At 44.4% G+C, this 23,797-nt stretch overlaps 9 protein-coding genes across 9 annotated transcripts; 5 read left to right on the top strand and 4 right to left on the bottom strand.

Annotated features, from left to right (window-relative positions):
* Positions 1-362: 362 nt before the first annotated feature.
* On the top strand, positions 363-1,989 carry AOL_s00079g272 (uncharacterized protein; the record flags this gene model as incomplete). Its single annotated transcript, XM_011124147.1, has 3 exons — positions 363-612; positions 697-905; positions 1,000-1,989. The coding sequence occupies 3 exons, from the start codon at positions 363-365 to the stop codon at positions 1,987-1,989; spliced, it is 1,449 nt and encodes a 482-aa protein (XP_011122449.1).
* Positions 1,990-2,395: 406 nt separating this feature from the next.
* On the bottom strand, positions 2,396-4,029 carry AOL_s00079g273 (uncharacterized protein; the record flags this gene model as incomplete). The annotated part of the gene is made up of 3 exons (XM_011124148.1): positions 2,396-2,437; positions 2,508-3,924; positions 4,010-4,029. 3 exons carry the CDS (start codon positions 4,027-4,029, stop codon positions 2,396-2,398), a joined length of 1,479 nt encoding a protein of 492 aa, XP_011122450.1.
* A 455-nt stretch (positions 4,030-4,484) lies between these two features.
* Positions 4,485-6,652, top strand: AOL_s00079g274 (uncharacterized protein; the record flags this gene model as incomplete). The annotated part of the gene is made up of 2 exons (XM_011124149.1): positions 4,485-4,616; positions 4,745-6,652. 2 exons carry the CDS (start codon positions 4,485-4,487, stop codon positions 6,650-6,652), a joined length of 2,040 nt encoding a protein of 679 aa, XP_011122451.1.
* Positions 6,653-7,416: 764 nt separating this feature from the next.
* AOL_s00079g275 (uncharacterized protein) lies at positions 7,417-8,373 on the bottom strand (the record flags this gene model as incomplete). The annotated part of the gene is made up of 1 exon (XM_011124150.1): positions 7,417-8,373. The coding sequence occupies one exon, from the start codon at positions 8,371-8,373 to the stop codon at positions 7,417-7,419; it is 957 nt and encodes a 318-aa protein (XP_011122452.1).
* A 420-nt stretch (positions 8,374-8,793) lies between these two features.
* Positions 8,794-10,327, bottom strand: AOL_s00079g276 (uncharacterized protein; the record flags this gene model as incomplete). The annotated part of the gene is made up of 4 exons (XM_011124151.1): positions 8,794-9,428; positions 9,494-9,665; positions 9,729-10,190; positions 10,259-10,327. 4 exons carry the CDS (start codon positions 10,325-10,327, stop codon positions 8,794-8,796), a joined length of 1,338 nt encoding a protein of 445 aa, XP_011122453.1.
* Positions 10,328-11,235: 908 nt separating this feature from the next.
* On the bottom strand, positions 11,236-16,417 carry AOL_s00079g277 (uncharacterized protein; the record flags this gene model as incomplete). The annotated part of the gene is made up of 3 exons (XM_011124152.1): positions 11,236-14,490; positions 14,664-16,165; positions 16,315-16,417. 3 exons carry the CDS (start codon positions 16,415-16,417, stop codon positions 11,236-11,238), a joined length of 4,860 nt encoding a protein of 1,619 aa, XP_011122454.1.
* A 2,741-nt stretch (positions 16,418-19,158) lies between these two features.
* Positions 19,159-19,434, top strand: AOL_s00079g278 (uncharacterized protein; the record flags this gene model as incomplete). Its single annotated transcript, XM_011124153.1, has 1 exon — positions 19,159-19,434. One exon carries the CDS (start codon positions 19,159-19,161, stop codon positions 19,432-19,434), a length of 276 nt encoding a protein of 91 aa, XP_011122455.1.
* A 1,856-nt stretch (positions 19,435-21,290) lies between these two features.
* Positions 21,291-21,539, top strand: AOL_s00079g279 (uncharacterized protein; the record flags this gene model as incomplete). The annotated part of the gene is made up of 1 exon (XM_011124154.1): positions 21,291-21,539. The coding sequence occupies one exon, from the start codon at positions 21,291-21,293 to the stop codon at positions 21,537-21,539; it is 249 nt and encodes an 82-aa protein (XP_011122456.1).
* Positions 21,540-23,441: 1,902 nt separating this feature from the next.
* On the top strand, positions 23,442-23,729 carry AOL_s00079g280 (uncharacterized protein; the record flags this gene model as incomplete). Its single annotated transcript, XM_011124155.1, has 1 exon — positions 23,442-23,729. The coding sequence occupies one exon, from the start codon at positions 23,442-23,444 to the stop codon at positions 23,727-23,729; it is 288 nt and encodes a 95-aa protein (XP_011122457.1).
* Positions 23,730-23,797: the final 68 nt, after the last annotated feature.

Below are 23,797 nucleotides of genomic sequence, written 5' to 3' on the forward strand. Positions count from 1 at the left end.
TTTCGTCAGTAAGGTTCTTTTTTATATACATAGATATCGGCTTTTTTAGAGAAGAAGGACATCTGTTTTTGCCGGTTGCTTGGATTGTACCCGGTGGTTTGGGTTACCTGCTGCTGTACTGTGCTCCTTAAGGACGTTTAACAAGGGCGGTGATTCGATTCGATTGACACCGGCGAGCGAGGGGAAGACAGCACTGGGAAATACCACGTTTGCCAACGCAGATTCCCAACCCGAAAGCTTTCTCTCTTTCATCCGGATCCTCACCGCTTCCTCTTCGAACAGAAACACCAAATTTGCAAAAAAAAACTAAATAAAATAGAAAAATAAAATAAAAAGGAAGTAAAATAAAGAAAGAAGGAAAGATGCCACCAAAAGTAGACGATTACCCAACCGACCCAGGCGATCATGGAATCATGGCACGCTACCAATCCTTCAATCTCTCCGCCGGAGCAGACGCAGCCCTCGAATTCCTAGAAGCGCTTTATGTGCTTCACGATTCCTTCGAAAAAGCCTATAAGGGGTACATAACACTTATGAAACTTTTGGGATGTATGTTTGAAGAGAATGGGGTGGTGTTTAGAGATGAAGATGATTTGACGGATAAGGAGGGTGGTTAGTATTCTCTTACCTCTTTTATGAAACTCTCCCCTAGATTTATTATTAAAGTTAATATCGTTTCTTTTGAGAGGGATATAGATTATATCAGCCACATTGTGAAGAATATCGACTGGGTGTTACCGCAAATCTACGATGCGATGGAATGTCAATATGTCATCGTCCAGCCGGTGACGGATAATCCGTTCAAGACGTATCGAAAACCTACTGTGCCGATGTTAACCAGGAACGGGTTTATTAAATTCGTTCTTGTCAATTACTTGGAGAGGGCCGCGAGGGGGGACTATAGGGTTCGTATAATAATACTTCCTTTATCTTCTCTTTTAATCAAAAAAAGGGATCTTATATATAAAAACGAAGTACGCTGACTGACAATTGTTATAGCCGCATAACATCCTCTTCGCAATCACAGAAAAATACCGCCTCCTAGTCCCCGGCACCTCTCGTCCCGTAATGCCAATCGACGACCGTAAACAAGTAGAAAGGAACTTTCGAGATCTAGCATCAGAGCTCCAAATCCCACTTGACCGTCTCGCCCGTCAAATCCGTTCATTCAAAGAAATACCCCCAACATCATCTGCATCCGCATCCGCATCCGCAGCAGTACCCTCCGGCGCAGCGCAAAAGCCTCAACAACCAATACCACCACAACCCGAAACAAAGAGAAAACCTAGCCATGGAGCCGGTTCAGCCGGCGGACTCGGTAGTTCTTCAAAGATATATGCTCCTTCGATGGGTTCTGAGAATATTTCTAGAGGTGGTGTGGGTATGCCGGCTTATGAACAGCCGCCGGTTTCGGAGTATTCGAGGTATAGGAGTGATTATAGTAGTAAGAGTTATAGACGGTCGCCATCGCCTGAGAGTCCTAGAAGGGAAAGGGGAGGGTATATGAAGCCGCCGGCTAGTAGCCCTCCGCGAAGGGAGAGGGATAGAGAAAGAGAGAGGGAAAGCATAAGAGAGAGGGAAAAAATCGAAAGAGAAAGAGAAAGGCTTAGAGAGCGAGAACGGGAGCGAGAACGGGATAGAGATAGGGATAGGGATATCTACAATCTGAAACCCTCGCCAACATACTTCTCCCCACCACCACAACAACAACATTCATCATCAAGAAAATCAGCAATGGATCTCCAACGTGAAAAGGAGAGGATTCGAGAAGAGAGGGAAAGAATGGAATTGTTGGTTGCGGAACAGGAGTTGAAGGATATGGAGGCACATTATGAACGGGCGGCTAAGGAAAGGGAGTTTAAGAGTGAGATGGAGTATATTCAGGCTCACAAGAGGGGGTTGGAAGCTGCAATTAGTATTGAGGAGAGTACGGATAGGATGAGACATGTTGGTTTGGACGATTATTATGAGTGGAAATATAGGTATTAAAGGACAAGTTTAAGGGGAGTGGGATGATATTTCATTTTCCGTTTCTCGTTTTTGCAATTGGTTCACGACTTTTGATTTGAAGTTAACGTCTTTGATTTCCTTTTTGATGATCGATATGTTTTACCTACTAGTTCTTGATTTTAAGATTACAATATCGATGAGGTGTATGCGGAGATACCCGGGGTAAAGAGTCTAGTTAGTCTAGTATAGCAGTTATGAATGGAGGATCTCTTTTTTTTTCTTGTTTATTTTGTAGGTTATCAATCGGATTCTAGTAAATAAATGCTACATCTGAACTTTTGGTGAAAAGATGGTATCTCAAGTTGCCCGCCTTATACGCCTTCCCAACCACGTAACCAAAATCGTTATACTTCTGTCATCATCGAAGAATGATATTTTGTAGATACTAGGACCTAGATGTGAGTCTTGGCTTGCCCAGTCCTTTCCTCTATTTGTGCGCAAATGGTGTTAGTCATCTGTCCACCAATATATGTAAATGGGAAAAAGGGATAACTTACGATATCGTCGAGCTGCTCCATTCCTGACTCTTGTTTCCCTCTTCTTACTATTTGATTCCGCTTACCAGCGGTAGAGTAGCTATCCAAGAACTCGTCGAGGATATTGTTGAAGTCCTGCCTTTCTGGTGCGTTCGAGAGGACAGAAGATTGTGAAACCATATCGTCTTCCTCTTCATCTCTTGCGTACTCTTCTTCAATTCTATCGAACCGATCGTCCAGTGTTGTCAAGCCCTCTGTTCTGAACAATGCGGAACTAGACATAGAATAACTAGACGTCATGCTCCTCGCCGAACTGGGCACACCCTTCTTCTTGAGTTTTCTGTTGTTAAATGAGCTAACCAGCGACGCTAGGTCGTCGCCTCCGAATGACATGGCGGTACTTGTTGTCTTCCCACCGACGCTGGATAATCCTTCATCTCTGAAAGCCGGCTTCTTCTTATCTTTCTTGAACTTTGCAAACTCTCTTTGCCAATCTTCATTATCTTCTGCTGCTCCGACTGCCGTCTCGTCAGCACCCACCATCTCTGGGTCCGGTAGGTCGCCAACTTCGACTTCCCTTCTAGCAGCATTGGTCGATGAGATCTGGTAGGCTTTCTCGGTAACATCGCTCTCCCACCCATCATCTCCCTCATCGTCATCGAAGAAGTCTGCACTTCTTTCAAACTCGAATTCCTCAACCGTTCCACTCTTTGCGATCTCTGAAAAGAAATCCTCTTCCTCTTCAACATACGCTTCATCTTCCAAGGCCTCAAGTACTTCTCTCAACCTTGGATCCAAATCCGGTTTAAACCCCGCAATGGCATCAGGCACATCTTGTTGATCCTGATAATTCCTCTTCAAAAACCCGCCACTAGGTAGAACTTCCTCCGGCAGCTGAACCCTCTTGGTCTGTCCGCCATTCTTGGCATTCGTATCTTCTTCCAAAAGCTCTTCTAATGTTTTCTTCCCCTTATGTTTTTCATTAAACTCCTCTTCATCTTCCTCCGGGATTATTGGTGCCTTCCCTTTTTTATTCTTCTGCTTTGTTTGAGTTTCAGCGGGGATAAATACCGCTTCTGAGGAAGCACCAATATCTCGCATATGCTGCATGTAATCGTACTCCGTATCATCATAGTAGATTCCATAAAGCGCTGCTTCACCTTCGTTCGCTCTAGATGAAAATCCATATTCTGACTCTAAATCCGAAATATTCTTTATCTTGCTACCGGTGGAAATAGTTGACGAAGCGGAAGAAAAGTTCGAACTACCACCCCTGTACTTGGAAGTGCTGGGTTGTGATGATTGTGGAACTGGTTGGAGTGGGACGTTTGGAGTAGCGATCTCCTTGAAGACCATCTGCGAAGCGTCGGCATCGTGGATTAAGGGATCTTGTTGGGAACGATGGACTAAAGTGAATGTTTGGGCGGATTTTTTGTCACTATTTCATTTTTTTCAATTACCATCAGCTATCCGTTTGTATCGATTTGTGGGCGGGAAATGTATATTATAGTCGGGTCACTTACATCCATCTCTTCTTTGGCATTTTGACGGTTTACTGTTTAGAGCTCAACGGAGCTTGAAGAATAGCAAGTATAGCTTTAAAAAAGACGGATATAACGGGGATATGATACTATCGAGCTCGATGATTGCGAACTATCCTTGTCCGATGGGGTTGATTGCTTGGTAATTAGCAATATGTGGAGTAAGTGGTTGAGGTTGAAAGTCTTGAGAGATGAATTTGTGAGTCGAAACCAGCTTAGAAATCGCACTTGGCCGGGGCAAAAAAAAAAAAAAACTCTGCGGGGCCACCACTTTTTTTTTGTTTTCTGCGTCATATAAACTGAACCTCTTCTTCTTTCTCTTCTTCTCACCCCACCACAACCATCGGTTATTATCAAGCTACCAACGATACCTTTTTTTTTCATCGGTTTGTTAGTACCCTAATATCAAAGGAAATTAATATAGTACTCGGGGGATTTTCTTTTTCTTTTTGTCAAGATGGGTCTACCAAAGGCCAAAAATATGGAGGGCTTGGGCCGTACCCTCATGAACGACAAGTTTGGCGGGGCAAGAACCTCCCGTGGCGGTGGTGCTAGGTCTCGACGAAGGAATGGAGATGGCAGTGAAAGGGTATATTCCCACCTTCTTCTTCTTCTAATTATCCCTGATATTATTACTATTACTACTTAATCGATATTTCTGCGAGATACAGATTTGCTAATCTATTCATAATGGGGGGATGATGGTATGGAATATAGTATACAACTACCCATAAAGAAGCCGACTGGGTCAAAATGCGCAGTATAACCGAACAACAGGCCCTCGATGAATTCCTCTCCACCGCCGAACTCGCCGACACCGACTTTACGGCCGAAAAGATGAATATTAAAATCATCCATAGCGATCAGATAAACCCTTACCTACTATCTGCCGACGAAGAAAAGAAAAAGCTTAGTAAACATAAAGCTAATGCCGGTAAACTCACCGTCCCAAGAAGACCAGATTGGGATGAAAGTACCACCCCAGCAGAACTTGAAAGAATGGAAAAAGATTCATTCCTAGATTGGAGGAGAGGGTTGGCGGAATTGGCGGAGAATAATGATTTGTTGCTTACGCCATTTGAACGGAATTTGGAGGTTTGGAGGCAACTGTGGAGGGTTATCGAACGTTCGGATTTGGTGGTGCAGATTGTGGATGCTAGGAATCCGTTACATTTTAGAAGCGAGGATTTGGAAAATTATGTGAAGGAGATTGATGATGATAAGAAGAACTTATTGTTGGTTAATAAGGCGGATATGATGACCCAGAAGCAGAGGTTGCAGTGGGCGGACTACTTTGATAAGGAAGGGGTTGATTATAAATTCTTTTCGGCGGCGTTGGCGAAGGAGAGCAACGAGGAGGGGGATAGTGAGGATGATTATGAAGATGAGGAGGAGGATGATCAAGAGAGGCTACCACAGGGACCAGAGGACCTGAAAGAATCGAGCGAGGAGGAGGAGGGGAGGCAGGAGAAAGAGAAGGAAGTATTGGGAGATGGAGCTGAGGAAGACGAAGAACTATCCCTCGTCGCCATTGCTCAGAAAATGTCGGTTGTCGATGAGGACCCTAGGACCCGCATCATAACTGTCGACGAACTCGAAGCCATCTTCCTTTCTCACGCTCCAGCTGCTGCCACGACTTCATCCGATGCCTCCGACTCCCAATCCCGCAGAATCAACGTCGGACTTGTTGGCTACCCCAATGTCGGTAAATCTTCCACCATCAACGCCCTTATCGGTGCCAAAAAGGTCTCCGTCTCCTCCACTCCTGGAAAAACAAAGCACTTCCAAACAATCCACCTTTCTCCTTCCGTCATGCTGGTCGATTGCCCAGGTCTCGTGTTCCCAAATTTCGCAACCACAAAGGCAGACTTAGTTTGTAACGGCGTCTTACCCATCGACCAACTTCGAGAATTCACAGGACCGGCAGGATTAGTCGCCCAACGAATTCCAAAACACTATCTTGAAGGTCTTTACGGTATAAACATCAATGTCCGACCACCAGAAGAAGGTGGAACCGGTATCCCCACCGCTGCAGAAATGTTGATGGCATACGCCCGAGCCAGAGGTTTCACAAAGACCGGTACTGGAAGGAATTGGGACGAATCCCGTGCTGCAAGGTTCATCCTCAAGGACTACGTCAACGGCAAACTACTATTCTGCCATCCGCCACCCGCCGATCCAGAAATCGATGGGACAGAGTTCAATAAAGAATTGTACGATATTGAAAGACTCCCCGCCCGACGAAAGGAAGCGATAATTGCCGCCGCTGCATCGCCTTCGATATCGGAATTAAACGAAGACGGAAGCCTATCAACTACCACATTATCTCTAGACGATGAAATGGTACCACTAAATCCTGCAGCAGAAAAGGGTACGAAATCGAAGAACTTGGATAAGCAGTTCTTCAAATCGATGGGTGCTGGGGGGCATATCAAAACTCCTTATCACTACGTAGCAGCTGGGAGAACGGAACATGCTAGCGGGAACACAAAGGCTTTGACGGGAAGGAAAGCGAAATTGGTGGCGGCGTTGGAGAAGGGAGTTGATCCCACGGATCTGAAGGATGGGAAGATGCATTTCAAGTCGGCGAGGGTAAAGAGACGTACGAATACTGTTGATGATTGAACAAAGAAAGGAAGGTACTTTAGTAGGACTTGTGTTCTTTTTATGAGATATGTATTGATATGGAATATCTTCAGCGGCGTTTCGTTTGGGTGTGTTCTTTTTTGTACACGGACACTCGTTTTTGTTTGCATACGCATGCATGCTTTGTATGTGGGTGTTTCTTTTATGGCATAGTTCGGCGGTGTGGATTATGAGATATGTTATAATTACCAAGCTTGCTAGTCTATGAAAAAGTTTCAAATCTCTGAATGGATGAATCCTTTGGCCAGATGGGTGTCATGGGCAATTTGCGATTTGCAATTTGGTTGAGAATGATTCGCGAATTCAGAGCAAAGTTTTTACGTACTTGAGCTGGCTTGTGGAGTCACATTGCATAGACGAAGAAGCATGCAATGCAAGCCACTGTGATTGAGGATGTTACACACAGATCTCTTGATCTTTATCTGGTTAGCTCGAGTCTGCCAAGTTTACTTGAGATGCTATCCTTTAACAAGGGTGTTTAGCCGGCTAGGTTTTAAAATTTTAGGAGATACCTTCAGTTGCAAGTATTACGGCTTTCTTGACTCGATCAATTGAAGATTCGGAGGCTCTAGGGTATTAGATCTGGATCTTGTAAATCTAGATCTATATGAGAATAGCTATATACCTGATATATACATCAAAAACGTAATAAATGCTTAAGTCGCTTTTAAAATACTCAATGCCATCACTCCGTACCTCTCTATTTATACCATCCTCTCATTAGAGCATATAGGTGAATATGATTAAGCCCTCATCGACGCCACGTCCCTTCTGCTTAACCTCAGCTCTCCACCTCTAAACTTCCCTATCTTAGAATGACCCACACCCGCGTCCCTCCCTTCACCTTTCCTCCTGGTCTGTCGTTCCGTATTCTTCCTCCGTTCCTTCGCCCGTTTACTCTCCTTATCCGTTATCACACCATTCTCCTTCGCCTCTCTCTTAATCTTCTCCGCTGTTAACCTCTGTTTGGCTTTCATACCCTTCTGTATGACCATCGGTACATTTCCCTTTTGCTTTAGAGGTTGACCACCAAGCGCTATGATTCTTTGTTCAATCGCTTTATGACGATTTTTGGCAGTGGAGTGGGAGAGGGTTGAGTCTAAAAGATGGGATTCGGCGAGGAGGTTTCGCAGGGCGACGTCGTTCTTGAGGTTTAGGGCTTCGGCTGCTTCTTCGGATTTGGAGAGTTTTGAGGAAGGTTGCGGGCGGGTTGATGATGATTCTGTGGAGGAAGGCGGTTTTGAGGACATGAAGGAGCGGTGGGAGGGTTTTGCGGTTGGTGGGGGGCCGCGGCGGGAGAAGTCGTAGGTTATTACTTCTACTTTGTTATTGTTATCGTCGTTATCGTTATCCTCGTCGTCTGAGAGAGCTTCTGAGTCGCTGCCTTCGAGGTTTAAATCTGAATCGTTGTCTGAATCATTTTCGTCGTCGTCGTCGTCATCTTCGTTGTCATCCTCGGAGGAATTATTTGTTGTATCCTGCTTACTACCAGTGTTCCTCCTCTTCTTCGATGATGATGATGAGGTATCATCTGTATCTGAAGCTTTTGGAGCGACTGGAGCGATGTTTATGGCCCCGAATTTGGATTCGAAGTTTGCACGGAAGATGGCATTTATGGCATCTTGATTTGAGGGTTTAGATGTACCCGCCGTCGCCGCCTCAGATGCGTCGGATGGAGAGGAGCGCTTTCGTTTCGGCATATTTGCGATTGATTGATGGTGGGGTTGATGGTCGTGATGGTGACGATGACGATGATATTTGTGGTGGTTTGTTTGAAAAGAAATTTTGTTCGGCTGAATTTGGGTCGGCGAATGGAAAAGTTGCGACGGGTTAAAACGGCCACGCGGGTTTGGGGGCTAGTTGGACTGGGGTAGCTCAGCTCCACCAGGCCATGGTAATGCAGACTTGCCTGCATAGCTTAAGCTTCACAACCCCCAAACTTTACGGCTTCAAAATACAGATATGATTGCACTGGATTGCGCTCCGTTGGGAAATTAATTGATTGCTATGATACAGACAAATTTGATAGCCTTTTTATTATCAAGCTATCGTGTAATACTAAAAAAAAATACTTAAATATAATAAATAGGAAACCGAAGGGAATGGCAGGTAGTTTGTATCTACAACTGCGACCGTCCTTCGATCTTATATAATCTGAAAAGCTCTTCTCTCCTCTTCTCCTGTGCTTCATGTCTCTTAACAATCTCCGCCGCCCTCTTATTCTCATTCCTACCCATCTGAGCAAGATGAACCTCATCAGGTCCATCAGCTATCCTCAAAGTCCTAATACCGGCCCACATCCTCGCCAACGGGAAATCCTGGCAGATACCACCGGCACCGTGAGCCTGAATAGCCTTATCCAAAACATCAATAACAGTTCTAGGAACTACAATCTTCGCCATAGCGATCTCCTTCAAAGCAGCCTTGGCATCATTTCTATCAATCTTATCCGCAGCGTTAAGGACAAGTAATCGACAGCTATCGATTTGAATACGAGATTCTGCGATCCAAGTACGGATTGTTCCGTGTTCGCTGATGAGTTTTCCGAAGGTACGACGGCTGGGGTCGTTGACTCGGGCGATCATGTAGTCTAGTCCTCGTTCGGCGGCACCGATCGATCGCATGCAGTGGTGGATACGACCGGGTCCCAAACGACCTTGGATGATTTCGAAACCACGGCCTTCGCCGAGGACGAGGTTGGATTTGGGGATACGGACGTTGACGAAGCGGACTTCGGCGTGGCCGTGTGGGGCGTCTGTGGGGTATTTGTTAGCATTATGTCATAATATATTATTGTGATATGTGAAAGGGAGTAAGTACCATCGTATCCGTAGACGTGGAGAGGGCGGAGAACAGTGATGCCGGGGGTATTTGCTGGAACAATAACGACGGATTGTTGCTTGAATGCATCGGTCGAGATGTTATTCTCAGTCTTGGTCATGGTGATATAAACCGCACAGCGGGGATCACAGGCACCGGAGGACCACCATTTCTATATATCGCCGTCTGTTAGTACTTCCATAAATTTTCCAGATAAGATAGTAGTATGACTTACAGTTCCATTAAGAACAATAGTATCCCCCTCAATCCTCATCTTCATATCAATATTCTTAGCATCCGAACTCGCCGCATACCTCTCCGTCATCAAAAATGCACTTCTAATCTTTCCATCAAGTAAAGGCTCAAGCCACTGCTTCTTCTGCGCATCATTTCCATACTTCGCCAGAACCTCCATATTCCCCGTATCAGGGGCAGAACAATTCATAGCTTCAGAGCCAGTATGAGAACGTCCCAAGATCTCAGCCATAAGGCCATACTCGAGATTTGTGAACCCAGCTCCCTGAGAATAGTGGGTCTTGGAAAGGAAGAGATTCCAGAGTCCCTGGGCTCGTGCTTTCTTTTTGAGCTCATCGATGATTGGTGGGTATGATTTCCATCGGAGGGATGGTTCTTTGGAGACTTGGGCTTCGTAGACTTCGTCGGCGGGGATACATTCGGTTTCGACGAAGTGTTCGATCTGGATACATCTTACTGTTAGCTATCCCTGTACATCATGATCGTTGATATACGACAAGTAGAACTCACCTTCTTGAGGTACTCCCTAGCACGGGGGGACACGCGGTCCTGAACGATAGCTGGGATCTCGTATGGCATTGTAACTGATCACTTTCAAAACAACGATGGCAAAAAAAAGTGATATAGGGTAATATAATAAGGATGTATGAAAAAATACAATAATCAAGAAACTTAGGAAAGAGAGAAAGAAAAATGTAACAAGAAATATCTCCCCAGAACAGGAAACTGCGGCGTCTTTAATTAAGATCTCTTGATTGGGGGTCCCCGCAAACCTTGGTTAAGTTAACACTATATCTCAACAACCGAGCTGCCGAGTTTAAGAATTGGCGTGAAGGTTACCAAAATCGAGAACGTGAAATCCGGGGACGGGACTTGCAAGGAGTATTTAATAATTTAACCTATTCTCGGGCCACCGTCACGTCGTTTTAACGTCTCTTTTGGGAGGGGCGGAAGCCTGGGGAATGTATGTTCACGTACGTCCCCTCGGTACGGAGTCGCCGTCGGCTTAAACTGGGCCAAATTGATCGAAAGTAACACCGGCTCGGCCGTTTTTGGAAATATCACACTTCAACGCAGTTTTTGTTGTATTCCAATGGCTGGTACTGTTTCGAGCATGTGGCCTGGGCTTGGGAACGAGACTAGGATGGGCCAGTCTCAATATTAATACTCGACAGCTGGACAAATGACGTTCTTTTTTGTCCAGATACACAGGATTGTTTGATCCAAGTTTACGGGCGCATAGCTCTAGGACTACCGTCTGAATAGCTTATTTACAGAATTATTTCGATTATGTCCAATGCGCATTCATGTACACATATATATACTGGTATCCTAGTAACGCCACGGTTCGCCGTTGTTAATCTCATTTAACTTTACGTAAGGTCGAAGCCACGAAGCAGTAGCTTGAACGGTACTCCAGGCTGAAATCTAAATATACCACCATTACGCTGTAGTTGTTTGTATCGTAAGCATGCCGTGGTCCGTGCTTAAGATTGAAAGTAGTTATCAGAGAGTATATTGCCCTGCAATTGCAGAAAGTATCTCCTTTCTCCAGGCATGCCATAAGCTAAGAACTCACGCGAATTCATCTTTGACTCCATTTGCCGGCAAAAATAATAATCGGAATCATTTAAAAAATCAGTATCAGGGTGTACTTCGTGGCTTCTGCCACCAATGAGACCAGTATTAGGGGCAGCTCTCTCTTTTTCTTGTAGTCGACAGATGCAGAACCAATCTTTCCTCAGCTCACTCCTGCCCGTCTGTAGTTCTGCAGCGAGTGCCTTTAGATCCAACTGTAAGCGGTAAACATTCCCATTAGGACAGCCTACGGTTACAAGACCATCCGACGTGCAAGAATACTTTTCAGATCGATATGGGCGAGGAATCCAAAAAATTTTGTGACTGCCGAACCAAAGCCAATGATCGTGGAAGTAAAGAAACGGGGAGTCATCGCAAACCGCGTCGATATCCCTCTTGAAAGGATACTTTCTTAACTGCAGCCCTCGCAAGGGAGAACTCGAGCGCTGGATCGGATATTGCTCATTCCTCGGTGTCGGGATCCTCTTGTTCCCCGGGTCCGCGGGCCCAAATTTAACATATCCCACATTCAAGCACCTATTTCCCGAACAAATCGATAGTCGATGAATTTTCAGATCAGCCCCGACCCTGACCCCAGAAATTAAATTTTCCTCCGCGTCATATAAATATACCCAGGCGTCATCGGCAAACGCCAAGAGTCTACCGTCCTCAGAATATGAAGCAGTCACTACTCCCTTTGTAGAGCCCGGGCATAAGACGAAGGGGGCCTCTCGCTGCTTTAATGACATTCTAAAAACGTCATGGGCGAAACTTAATATAATCCTGGTCTTTTGGAAGGTTTGGATAGGGAGGTATCGCCATAGAGAGGGTGTGCGTGATTCTAGCTTTTCCAGACGGATGCTACCAATGGTAGTGACATAATCAGGCCCCGATCCCGCCTCTGTATACATGCACATAATAGTTGAATTGTCTGGTGAGATGGCCATTACCGTAACAGGGGAATTATAACCGTGCATTTCGAAATGCCATCCCTGACATGACTCGGATGGCTCCCTTGGCGTTTCACGGAGGTCATAAATATGTAAGTTTTGTGTGCATTTGCCTGTAAACTTACTCACAGCCTCAGACCACGCGAACAAAAGCTGATCGTCCCGAGAGAATGAAATACAAGTAGCCCGCTGGCTTAACTTGTCGTACCGGTCGCCCTCGAGATGTATAATTTGCTGGAGTTCCTGATTCTCTACGCCCCATATCCATATGTCTTCTCCCGCTGTGACCGCTATGGTCCGATCGTTTGAGATATTGTGCGCAGAGACTATCGCACCGTGCTTTCCGAAAAGAGTATCGTTTTTGCTACCGGTGATATATTCAGAAATCATTTTGTTGCAAATTTGTACTATTGGCCAGCGGAGAAATTCTGCCACCCCGATCTTAAAAATAAAAAGATCTAAATTGATTAAGTTGGTTCTAAGACCGAGAGGGCTAGCATTAGTCCCTTTCTGATTGATTCCGTCAGGGCCAGGTTCGAAGACGGGTATGTATTCTTCCATATGACGTGGACTTGGCAATCGATTTTGAAAGAGATCAGTTAGAGGATCGTATGTTTTTGATTCCCATCGTGTGCTGGTTGAGGATATTGGTTTGGGATAGTCTTTCGTATTCCATAGACTAAGCCCACTCTGAGAAGCTATTGCCAAAATATTTTTGGCTTCAGATAAAGCAAACAATCGATGGCTTGTTGCTGGTATCGTCCAATGGATAGTATTATCATTTTCAAGGTCCCAAATGAGCCACCGATGGCTCGATTCCTTCTGAGAATCCTGATCGTATGATTTCGATTGGCATAAAATATGGTTGTCGGAAAGCCGTGCGGCAAAAGTTCGTTGCGGAACGGCTTGATGCACGTGCAGAGTGGTAGCACCGCTTTCACCATCGGTGCAAATATTAAAAATCCATGTTTTGGGCACCCTGCCGTTTTTTGATCTCGTCGTACAGACGAAAATACTGTTGCTTCGCAGAAAAGAAAAACTATCTTCTTCTACTATTGCATTGAAGCAAATAGGACCTACAAACTCGCCACTAGAAGGTTTCCACATCTCGATCATGTTAACTCGCCCTTCCTCAAACGTACTATTAGCGGCTAAAATCGCTAGAAGGCCTCCATCCTGAGAGAAATGCATCGAAACCTTGGTTTTAGAGACACGATATAAGATGTGAAGGTAGTATCGCGAGAAGGGTCTGATAGTATGTCTCAAAGCTGCCGTCTGTACGTCCCAAATTCGCACTTCGGCGCAGAGCTTCGAGCAGTGGGAAAGAGCTTTCTCGCTATGGTCATCGAAATTCTTCGATATGGTTGCGAAAACCTCGCTATTTGGAGAAAAAACAATTTGTTCGATACGATTAGGATGTTCATGGGAAAGATAGATTGGATTCGGGTTCAATTCGGCGTCCGTTTTGAAAATAAAAATGTCTCGACCCTCAGCGTCGAACCCCACGCAGTACTGACAATTCGGAGACAGAAGTAAAGAAGCAGGAGTTGCACTTCTCCGCTTAGCCCCTAATCTATTTTCTGGAGTCTTAAGCTTTTTGTCAGCTGGAAATGCAAATAAAATTTCCAGGTTCCCAGTAGCAACTTCAAACCGGGAAAAGATGTCTTCGTAACGCTCGCCAGTCGATTCATCAGACTGCCTGGATATTACGACAAGTTTTTTTCTATCCTCTGTGAAACCGATGCCTTTGAAGAGCAAATCGGAGTCTTGTCTTGGTAAACGGTGAGCAATTTCATCACCTCTGAACTGGATTGAGAGCATACAAGCCCCGAAAGCTACATCCCATATTTGGATGGTCTCGCGAAGAAACCCCCCCTCGTCATCCAGTTTTTTCGATCCGTTGAACCCAACTGCAACGGTTTCAGCATTGAGAGAAAGAGCCAATGCATCAGGAGATCGAGAGATCATTCCAACGCCGAGTTCGAATCCTTCGAAAACGCGAAAACACTGGTCCCGATAGTAGGTCGTGCGAGGCTCCTTTTTGACCCATGATGGGATCTTGGATTTATATGCTGCTTTGATTGCACCGTTTGCAGGGCTAAATAGAATACCTGAGTGTATATAGAGGGGGTCCTCCTCGAGAAGTGATCGTTGGTCTGATAGGAATTCCCGAGCCTCCAATATTCTGTTTGTAAGACCAGCATCTTCGAGTTTCTGGTTGGGTGGCCAAGGTTAGTAAGAAGTCATGCCCGGTCAACTTTTTAATATCGATGCGTCAGGATCAGTTGAATCTAGTCTCTGCGAGCCCTGCTCGGACCATCTTCATCGATGTGGATCTAGGTAGGAAAATACTATAGCTTTCCATGCATTTACAAGCAAGTGCTTACCAAGTTAAAATAACTGTTCTCCTCAAATTCAGCCAGCTGAGCTACCCCTTTCGCAACCTTTTTAATCCCACCAAGAGCTGTGGCCCAGTTGAGGAGATCGCGGCAGAGAAATACTGATATCTGCTCCCTTGCTGCCTTTTTTTCGGCATCGCCCCAGTTATCTGTGTTATATCTCAAATACAGAAGAAAATGGCTGCCCCAATAACAGCAAGCGTACTCCAGATAGCCTACTGGCTCCCTAGTTCCACTACCCATTCCGTTCGCCAACTTTTCCTGGAATACCTGGAGACATTTTTGGTAGAGAATTTTGTGTCTTGATAGTACCTCAGATCGGTTTTCAAAGTGTTCTCTCGCAGTATGATGTATAAAGTGTATCGACCCATCCCGAAGTGTCAGAAAAGAGCTGCATTGAATGAGCCTTTTGATCAATCTCAGCATTCCTGATACCGAAATCTCAAGTACTGTTGAGTCGTATTTGATCAGGGCCATCATCTCGTCTAGTCTCAATGGGCGTAAGGCCGCTGTGGCTGTATGAATGATTAACAGCATGATCTCCCAATCTTTATCACCGCTCAAGGTTTCCACTATTTTGTCATATATCTTGGCTAGTTCAGTAGGGATTTTGTCAAGTTCCTCCATGCTAGTAGTTGGTTTTAGTTTTAGTGCTTTACAAGCAAATCTTATCCACAAATATGTTCCGTTAGATCTGTTGCTTAGAGCTTCGAAAATTCGGTTCCTGCTCTCCTCGTCGTAGTAATCGTCTAACGCGTTCACATCCCGTAAAATGTATTTCGTTATACCGAAGTTTATTTCTTCATCACAATCCTCGAACCTGATTATGAGCTGTGGGTAGCCTTTTTGTTCAAAGTTGTCAAAGAACCCCTCAATACGAGGCAAATTGCGACTAGCTACTAGCCAGTAAACCTTATTGCTAGATGTAGTTGTGTTTTTGATGAATTCCAGCAAGATGTCGAGGTTTTTACACTCGTCCAGACCGTCGATGAGGAAATAAAATTTGTCGGCGTGACTATCAATTATTATATCCATTAAGATCTTCCGTAAGAATATATACGCATTTGCACCTTCAAACATCTTGGAACCCTTTTTGTCGTATGGCTCGCTAAGATGGTGTCTGAGGTATTTGTTTGACTTCCTCGTAAGTATTTGATGTAACAAGGCCTTCATGATTTCCGCAGGGCTACTAAGACGGACGTCTTCCCCGAGGCATAGGAAGTAAGACATCTCGCATTCTACCGCCGGTGTTATGGCAGTCTCCAGGTGGTTGATTATTCCGATCATTGTCATTGTTTTCCCCTTTCCGGGCCCAGCAGTGATACGCAAGATCTGATGGCTCTCGCCCCCAAGCCAGCTCTTGAATGTTTCATTCTGAAAAATCCAGGCTAAGGATTCGTTGATAAGGTCTGCTTCATCCGCTAATCGCTCCTTTATTGCGGATGGGTCGCACCCAGCGGAGTATAGATCTTCTAGATATTTGTTCTTGTCTATACATTTTTATAAAAGTTTCGGTGGATCCATGGAAAAATGGTTAGTATCAATCTTCTATACTATCGGGTTGCGGGGTCTCTAAGCTTGGGTACGACAAGTTTTCGGGCTTGAAGTGCAATGCATTAATGTCGAGCCTTGAACCTACTTGAGGAACCGAAATGAATGGTTTCCGCTTGGAAACTCTGATCGCCGATGAAAATGGTGTCGCCGGCAATGTCGCCATAGGAGTTATACTCTTTCGAAGCCATTTCTACTAGCCCGCTATATATAGTGAAACCCCGGTTGATCGTTCACTTGATATAAGTGCTTGTATAGTATAGTATTAACTAGGCCGCGCACCGCGGCCCCACAAGTTCGACTCGATATGTCGCGATAGAGCCAGCGAAAATCTTTCGCTACAGTTAACTACTTGCTGTAGGTATACAACTGTCCTTGGACGGTTGGGTCTCAGCCCAAGATACATATATATATTACGTCTCTCAAAACCGTGAGCCTTATGGTTACCCCACCATGCCGCAAAGCCGGCACTTTGAGGGTTGAATCCTTGCAATACGCGCCCAACACCCGACCAATCATTTAATGATTTTGAGTCTATTGATTATTCCCGACATACATCCTCAAAATTTCTTCGCTTATCGAGCGTGCCAAGACTGCGACGAGTTTTGTAGCACTTCTTTAGGTCAGTCAAAGTTCAAGTACGGAGTATTAAAAGCCCAAGGAACTTGGAAAACTTCTTGTACATGTATACACAGCAAGCTTGAGAGTTAGATGTGAAATTAAGCTCCAGAGTTTTCATAGACACCATTTATAATATATAATGGGCCCGGGATTAACTAGAGTTCGGATCCCAATCATTAAATTATAAACCCACCCGAAAGGAAAGTGGTTGATGCATTGGGGGTGGGTCAAATCGGGTTGTATACATATATCAGTAGATGTTAATATTGAGAGCTGCATCATCTCCTAGTTGGAAGATTGGCTAAAGGCTGGATCCCTGCAAAAGTTAAATGTAAAGCTAACTGCAAATCAAATTATTGGTTAGTAAAATCTTCGCCTGGGCCGGCCTCCAAGTTAAGTTTGCTAGGAGGGCAGCGAAGTCTTTCGTGATAAGTCATAAAAACGAGGTTGGGCACCGAACGGAACATGCCGTTGACATTGACGGGAAACACGGCTCTAGATATAATCTTGTGTGCTTGATTCTCAGATCTTCCTACCAGTGAAGAGACCTAAGAGCGATTCAAGGATAGATTACACTGATACTAGCCTTTAGAAATTAATATTGGGTACTAGGGTACTTCTAGAACTTGTGGCCCTTTTGTGATTGATTGTAAATTCGCCAGGCCGTTTTGTGATATCACTAAATGTGCTCTGTCCAGGCCCTTTGCAAAAACGATTTTGATCACGATGCCCCGATCCTCTCCATAGATGACATATCTTCATTGGTTCCCTCTGTAACTATTAGACCCATGAACCCCGTCCCTGGCTTCTTTGTTGCAGAGTCATTAAGGTAAATTTAACCTACAGCGCAAGGCTTGAGCCAATCGATCGCTCGTTCCACAAGATCCTCGCTACGGACCGCCTCCCCCTTGCATACCCTTTTCCGTAGGTACCTAAACCTCATCCAGTTTAGCCCTCTAGAAATCAAAAAAAATACAACAAAACAACCAAACTTTACCCTGAAGTCGTGATATCGAGGCTACGAAAGACGTTGACTTTCTTGCATATTAATTTTGGTGTGGAATAGAGGCAGATTTTTGTTTAGGAGTCCAGAATCTAGCTTCTGATTGATCATATAAAAGAATATCCTATATTGTTATTCTTACTGTTTCTCACTTTTGAATAAACATTAGCAGAACGTTAACGACGGAAAAATCCGAACTTATGACTTTCGATATATATCCCCGAGTGCGATGCATGGCGTCAGGGACAATTCTTCAAGGCCCTCCTTGCTGCGATACGGTCGGGAAAAGCTTCCTTAACTGCCATCGAATCAGATTGCCGAGGGAGCTTAGAGGGCTCTCCTTGAGAGATTTATAACGGACTCGGGAGGTATCATGGGTAGCCTACACCTTAAAGCTCGTACAACACGAGATCCGATATCCTAAGCCCAGGAGAGGTCGAGATGCAGTTGGTCCAAATAGAGAGGCCACTCGGTATGCGCATATTCATATGTGAACATGATATCCTACCCGTACTTTCAAGGCCGGGTTTGGTTATATGATATTCAATGTATCACAATTATTGCGCTGGGCATCTCCCCGAACACACGATATCTATCCTATATCTAGCCGGTGAATTTGTATTGTCGACGTCTTACTGTACAAAGATAAAACCTTGTGTTTTTAAGAATTCGAAGTATAAAGATGTCCGAAAGCGGCATAGTTGATAGCAGGGAGTGCGGCGGACCCAAGAACTCATGGCTTCCGTTGATTCGTAGGGAGTAACGAATCTCAATTGATACTTTCTTCTGTAATCAAGTACCTAGGTACATAGTGGAAATTAGAATGAACCAGTAGATTGAAGGGCTTCAAGTCTTGAAAGGGTTTGGATATACGTCCCCAGTCACACCAGCTCCTCTGCAAACCCGAGGGGGGTAAGAGACAACGATGCATTATAGAACCCCTCGCTCTTCCACATCTAAGAGGCCGCCTAAACCTGCTTCCAAAATTTCAAGTTAGCATCTATAGAATAGAAAAGATAATATCCTTGAGTAAGGGCGCTGAAGATAATATCATCACCCCAATTTCAGCTCATAGTTTTTGATATACTACTAGAACAGGCAGTTCGAACAGTCTATAAATACGTCGCTCTATCCCATCATAAGTCTGCTCTTTTCATAATCATCACCACCTCACAAACCAACTTTCCTACACTCATTTACAAAATCAAATAATCTTCTTGATTCTACCACTATCTTTCTTTAAGAAAATTTAAATTACACCTTACACTCCTTCGTATCTCACCAAAAAAGACTATTCCATCTTTCAAAATGCAGTTCACTACTATCATTCTTTCCATCTTCGCTTCTACTACTCTCATTGCTGCTGCCCCAGTTCCCGAACCTGTTGTTGGGGCTATAGCTGGAGCCGTCGTTGGAGTAGGCTGCGCCTTCCAAGCCGAACAATGCCAAAAGGTTGGCGATGGGGTCAAAGAGGGTGTCAAAGAGTCTGGCCATCGCCAATGGGACGCTGCTAAGGACGATGGTGGTTGGAGCGTCGGAACTGGCAAAGGTGGATTCTTCCCTGGAGGCTGGAAGAAGGAATAAAGGGCCCCGAGGCCCTTTTTGGAAAAGCCACGAGCCTTGGATCAGGATCTCTTTACTCTGATACAGTCCTTTCAAACTCATTAAACTATTTAATAGTTTTATCGTTTCTTTACTCAACCCTTATCCTTTTTTTCCTTTCTACTTCTTGTTGTCTTTCTTTATCAATTGGAATTATCTGTATCTCAATGAAGCCGATATAACCTCCATCCTGAGATAATAAAATCTGGAGGACTCTTTGGGAAAGATATGATGTACTTTAATTTTATAATTGAATCTAATGTTATCTGTGGGGGGTGAACTATACACTACCAAACTCTCCAAAAGAAACCAATTACAGAATTCTACATCTATAGCTAAGTGATGTTGGCTCCGTTTCACCAATTCACAGTCTAAAGTGGTCTTACCCTGGCACACGCGGAGTAAACTATCCTATGCTATCGATATTTGAACGCAAATACAACTGTAGCATACCACCTATATGTGACTTATTTCACCCACTTTTTGGCTCTAATTCTTCCTAAAATCTTAACGTATTATAGTATAGCAGTGATCTCAATGGTCTCATCTAGAAGCCATGAAGTATCCTATCTCATCTCCGGTGAGCTCATGAGCATATAGACTTCTTAAGTATATGAGTCGTGTACATGTAGTTTGTGCCTTCTACAGAAACACGACAAAACAACGAAACCATACTTTTGTATAAACCACAAATTTCCAAGGAGAATTCAAAAAAATAGAAATTAGGTGTCCTAGACGTGCAGCGGAGTTCAAGCTGGTCCATAACCTTCAAAATAACAGAGAGCCCAGACATACAGCCAAGGTGACAAATAAATGACAAAAAGATTGTGGTGATAATTATCCCATAAGTTCCGCTCGTTATCTATAAATCTAGCGGTAGTTTTAAGTGCATATGTGTATATAGATTGGCTTATTCTCTACGCCCCTACAAGAATAATTAATGCTAGTCTAAAAGACGAAAATTGATGCTATCCGCCGTGCTTTAGAAGTTTATAGATCACTATTGTTCACAACGATCCAAATGACCTGTATATAGCGCTCAAAGTCTACGCGGAGCCTTTGACTTCTATTCTGCTACCTACAAAACTTCCTCGAACTTAGAAAGAACTTTTGGTTTGCCGCTTTCTTTCCAGTTGGTTTTCGAAGAATCTTTATGGGTGCCGGCTTACGTAACACATATCGGCAATATCATGCAATGTAAGGTTTGGTAGGGCGACCTCTCAAATGTCTCCCCTGACTTCGGGAACTACCTAGATCCCGCAAAAGAGATCCCTCGTTTAAGAATCGGGAAGGATCTCATATCGGGTAAGGCTGCCAGACGGGGACAGCCGAGTGTTAGGAAGAGGTTTTTTGTACGTACATATAATATGTATATATATCGAAATTGCAACGGGGCGATCAATGACCTCCTGCACACCTGCTTTCGAGGCGATGCGAGCTTGTAGATTGGGAAATACAATAACCATTGTCTGCCTAATTCTTTCTAGAGACCTCGAGAGAGGAAAGGGGAGAAACGATCATGATAGTTTAAGCTTCGCAGTCAGGGCATCAACAAGGATAGTATTCTCGTTACCTTATCTAATACCTTCCTGGTCTCGAATGTACTAATGGTGTATAAATATCTCTTCTCTGCCCTTCTGTAGAATATTTTCCCCTACTATCATCACAATCATCAAAATCATAGTCACCTATTTACTACAATCATTTGGTCAAGTGCTCGTCCGCTCAGTCTCCCATCTATATTATACCCCGAAACCACTACTTTCAATCCCACCACTTTCTTCTCTTCCTTAGAATACTCTAGAACCGAGGTATCTCAACGCCACAGAACTCTCAAAATGCAATTCACCATCATCCTCTCCCTTCTCTCTTTCACCGCTTTCATCGCTGCTGCTCCGGTACCGGAACCCCAGCTCGGAGCCGCAGCGACAGTCGCTGGACTGGCCTGTGCTGCGCTACCTGAAGAATGTAAAGCGGTTGGTGACGCGGGTAAACAAGCGATCGAGGACATTGGCGCCCAGAGGGAGAAGACCGTTGAGCAAAACGGTGCTGTGCCCGTCGCTCTGGCTGATACACTTGCCGGTTAATCATCCTAGCCATTTTTATGGTATTAGGAGAACGCAATCGCCTCCAAAACGGACTTTCTCCAATTCTCAAGATAAAAATCAACCAACAAGAATGATTTCCTTTATTTACGATATCCTTTATTTATCAACTGATAGATATATAATTCAACAAACGAGTTTGGAGACCTTGGCGACTAGTCGAATTGCGAAAGACATGCACTATTTGAAGTTTTGGTTACGAATACGCACATACATCTTGGCCCTTTAAGGCCTACACAAAGTCTCCTATGGGTCTTCTATCCTTCTATACTACTTTTTTGTTTTTCTTTTCTTTTCCGTTCTTGTTCCCCTTAAAGCTTCCGAGAGCATCGACGAGCTGTGGTAATATGATAATGTGTCAGAAGGAGATATGTAGTCTTAGAAAATATTTATAATAATAATAAATAGTATAACTTTCAAAATCACACTGTCCTCAAGGGTTCCTTGTAACGGGACTAACTGGCAGTTTAATATCTTCCATTGAAAATATATTAATTGGAGGAGTTCAAGGGTTGTAAGTTTTCTGTTGAAATACTGCACTTCCACCAGTACAACCATAATGCATGCACTATGCTAGCAAACCTCTCGAGCTCTGGAAGTTAATTGAAACCTACGTAACGCATCGAGTTAAAAAAAATTGCGAAGATTAATGTGCCCTCGCGTGCGAGATACTACATTAATAACTATCCTCAAATCAATAAGATACTGTGCCCTTCGAACCTTCATTAATTTCCCTTTCCCACCAATAACATGCAGTTCAGTCCCTTACTTCACCACCTCGCGGAGCTCAAGAACCCATAAAAGCTAAAAACTTCAACAAGTTCAGCTCAGTCTCGCCCCCAGACGTCATACATGGAGTACTTAGTCCAATTAAGGGCAAGGTTTAATGTCAGGCCCGGCCAGGTACCAGATCCCAAATTCGCTTGTTCCACAAAAAACCCTCCGCCACAACCCCGGATCGCACCTTTCAGCCCCTTGACACTTGCCGAGACCCTGCATACCTACCCTTTCCGGCAAGTATCTAAGCCCAATACGGTTTAGACTACTTAAAAAAATGCAACAAAAACCACAAATTTTCAACACCACTGATCAAGAACTACCTAGCTCTTTTCCATTCCTCTGCCGTACAGATTTCCATGTAAAACAGACCTGCGGAGACAGAAAATTCTACAATCCCTCCAGCTTCAAATCATCCAATGATGTTTTCTCCAGGTTAAACCATGAACAGGTAAAAATCCAGGGAAAGGGAGAAAAAAGACAAAGATGTTTCTCCCGAATAATGCACAATGTCGGATACCTAACTTGTCCCATCCTTCTAGAAATGGAATCCGACAAAGGGCGCTCTCCGCTTAAAAAATTCGGTAGAGAGCTCGCGTGGCAGCCTGCCGGTTACCGGTATCCCTCATCCACGTTTTTTTCAGTACGGCGCACCATGACACTTCTAGAAACTCGAAAGGAAGCTTCGAAGTTTCTGATCTCTCTTGTCAAAACAATATTCTCCGTAATTTGACGGAGGAAATGAAAAAAACATTGAAGTGTTAGGATTTTTTTCCTTCCCCATTACTCCGTAGAATTGAACCAAAACATGCGGAGCTGAAGATGAAGAAGATGAGAAAATGAGACCTTCCAGAAAGAGTCGAGAATACAGAAGGAACGGTATCCTATACTATCGTCATAACCTCAACAATTATGTATAAATATCTCCCCTCCACCCACTCCAATCCCACTTCTCTCCACCATCATCACCACCGATCATCTCCACCACACTCACTCACTCACTCACTTCCTCAAATACACTCTTTCAGAATCCTTCGATTCACCATCCACTCTCTCTCAACCCCAAAAAACCACACCGGTATCCACCAAAAAAAACCACCCTTCAAAATGCAATTCACCACAATCCTCTTCTCCCTCCTCGCCTCCACCACCCTCATCACCGCCGCTCCAATCCCAGACGGCGGAATCACAGCCGGAGTCATCACCGCCGTTGGAGTAGCCTGCGCCTTCCAAGCCGAACAATGCCAAAAAATCGGTGATGGCGTCAAAAACGGCGTTGTGACCGTTGTGACCGAATCCGGTGCCGCTAAGGTCGAGAGCGCCAGACAGGATGGTGGCGTTGTTGCTACTATTGGTGATGCTATCGGGAATGTTATGGGAGGTGTTAAGGCCTAGATTTCCATATGGCCTCGACTATCGACCGATAGAGACGATGGATGCTAGCTATTATTTACGATAACCGG

This window comes from Orbilia oligospora, assembly GCF_000225545.1.
Source record: "Orbilia oligospora ATCC 24927 unplaced genomic scaffold scaffold00079, whole genome shotgun sequence".
Classification (NCBI taxonomy): domain Eukaryota; kingdom Fungi; phylum Ascomycota; class Orbiliomycetes; order Orbiliales; family Orbiliaceae; genus Orbilia; species Orbilia oligospora.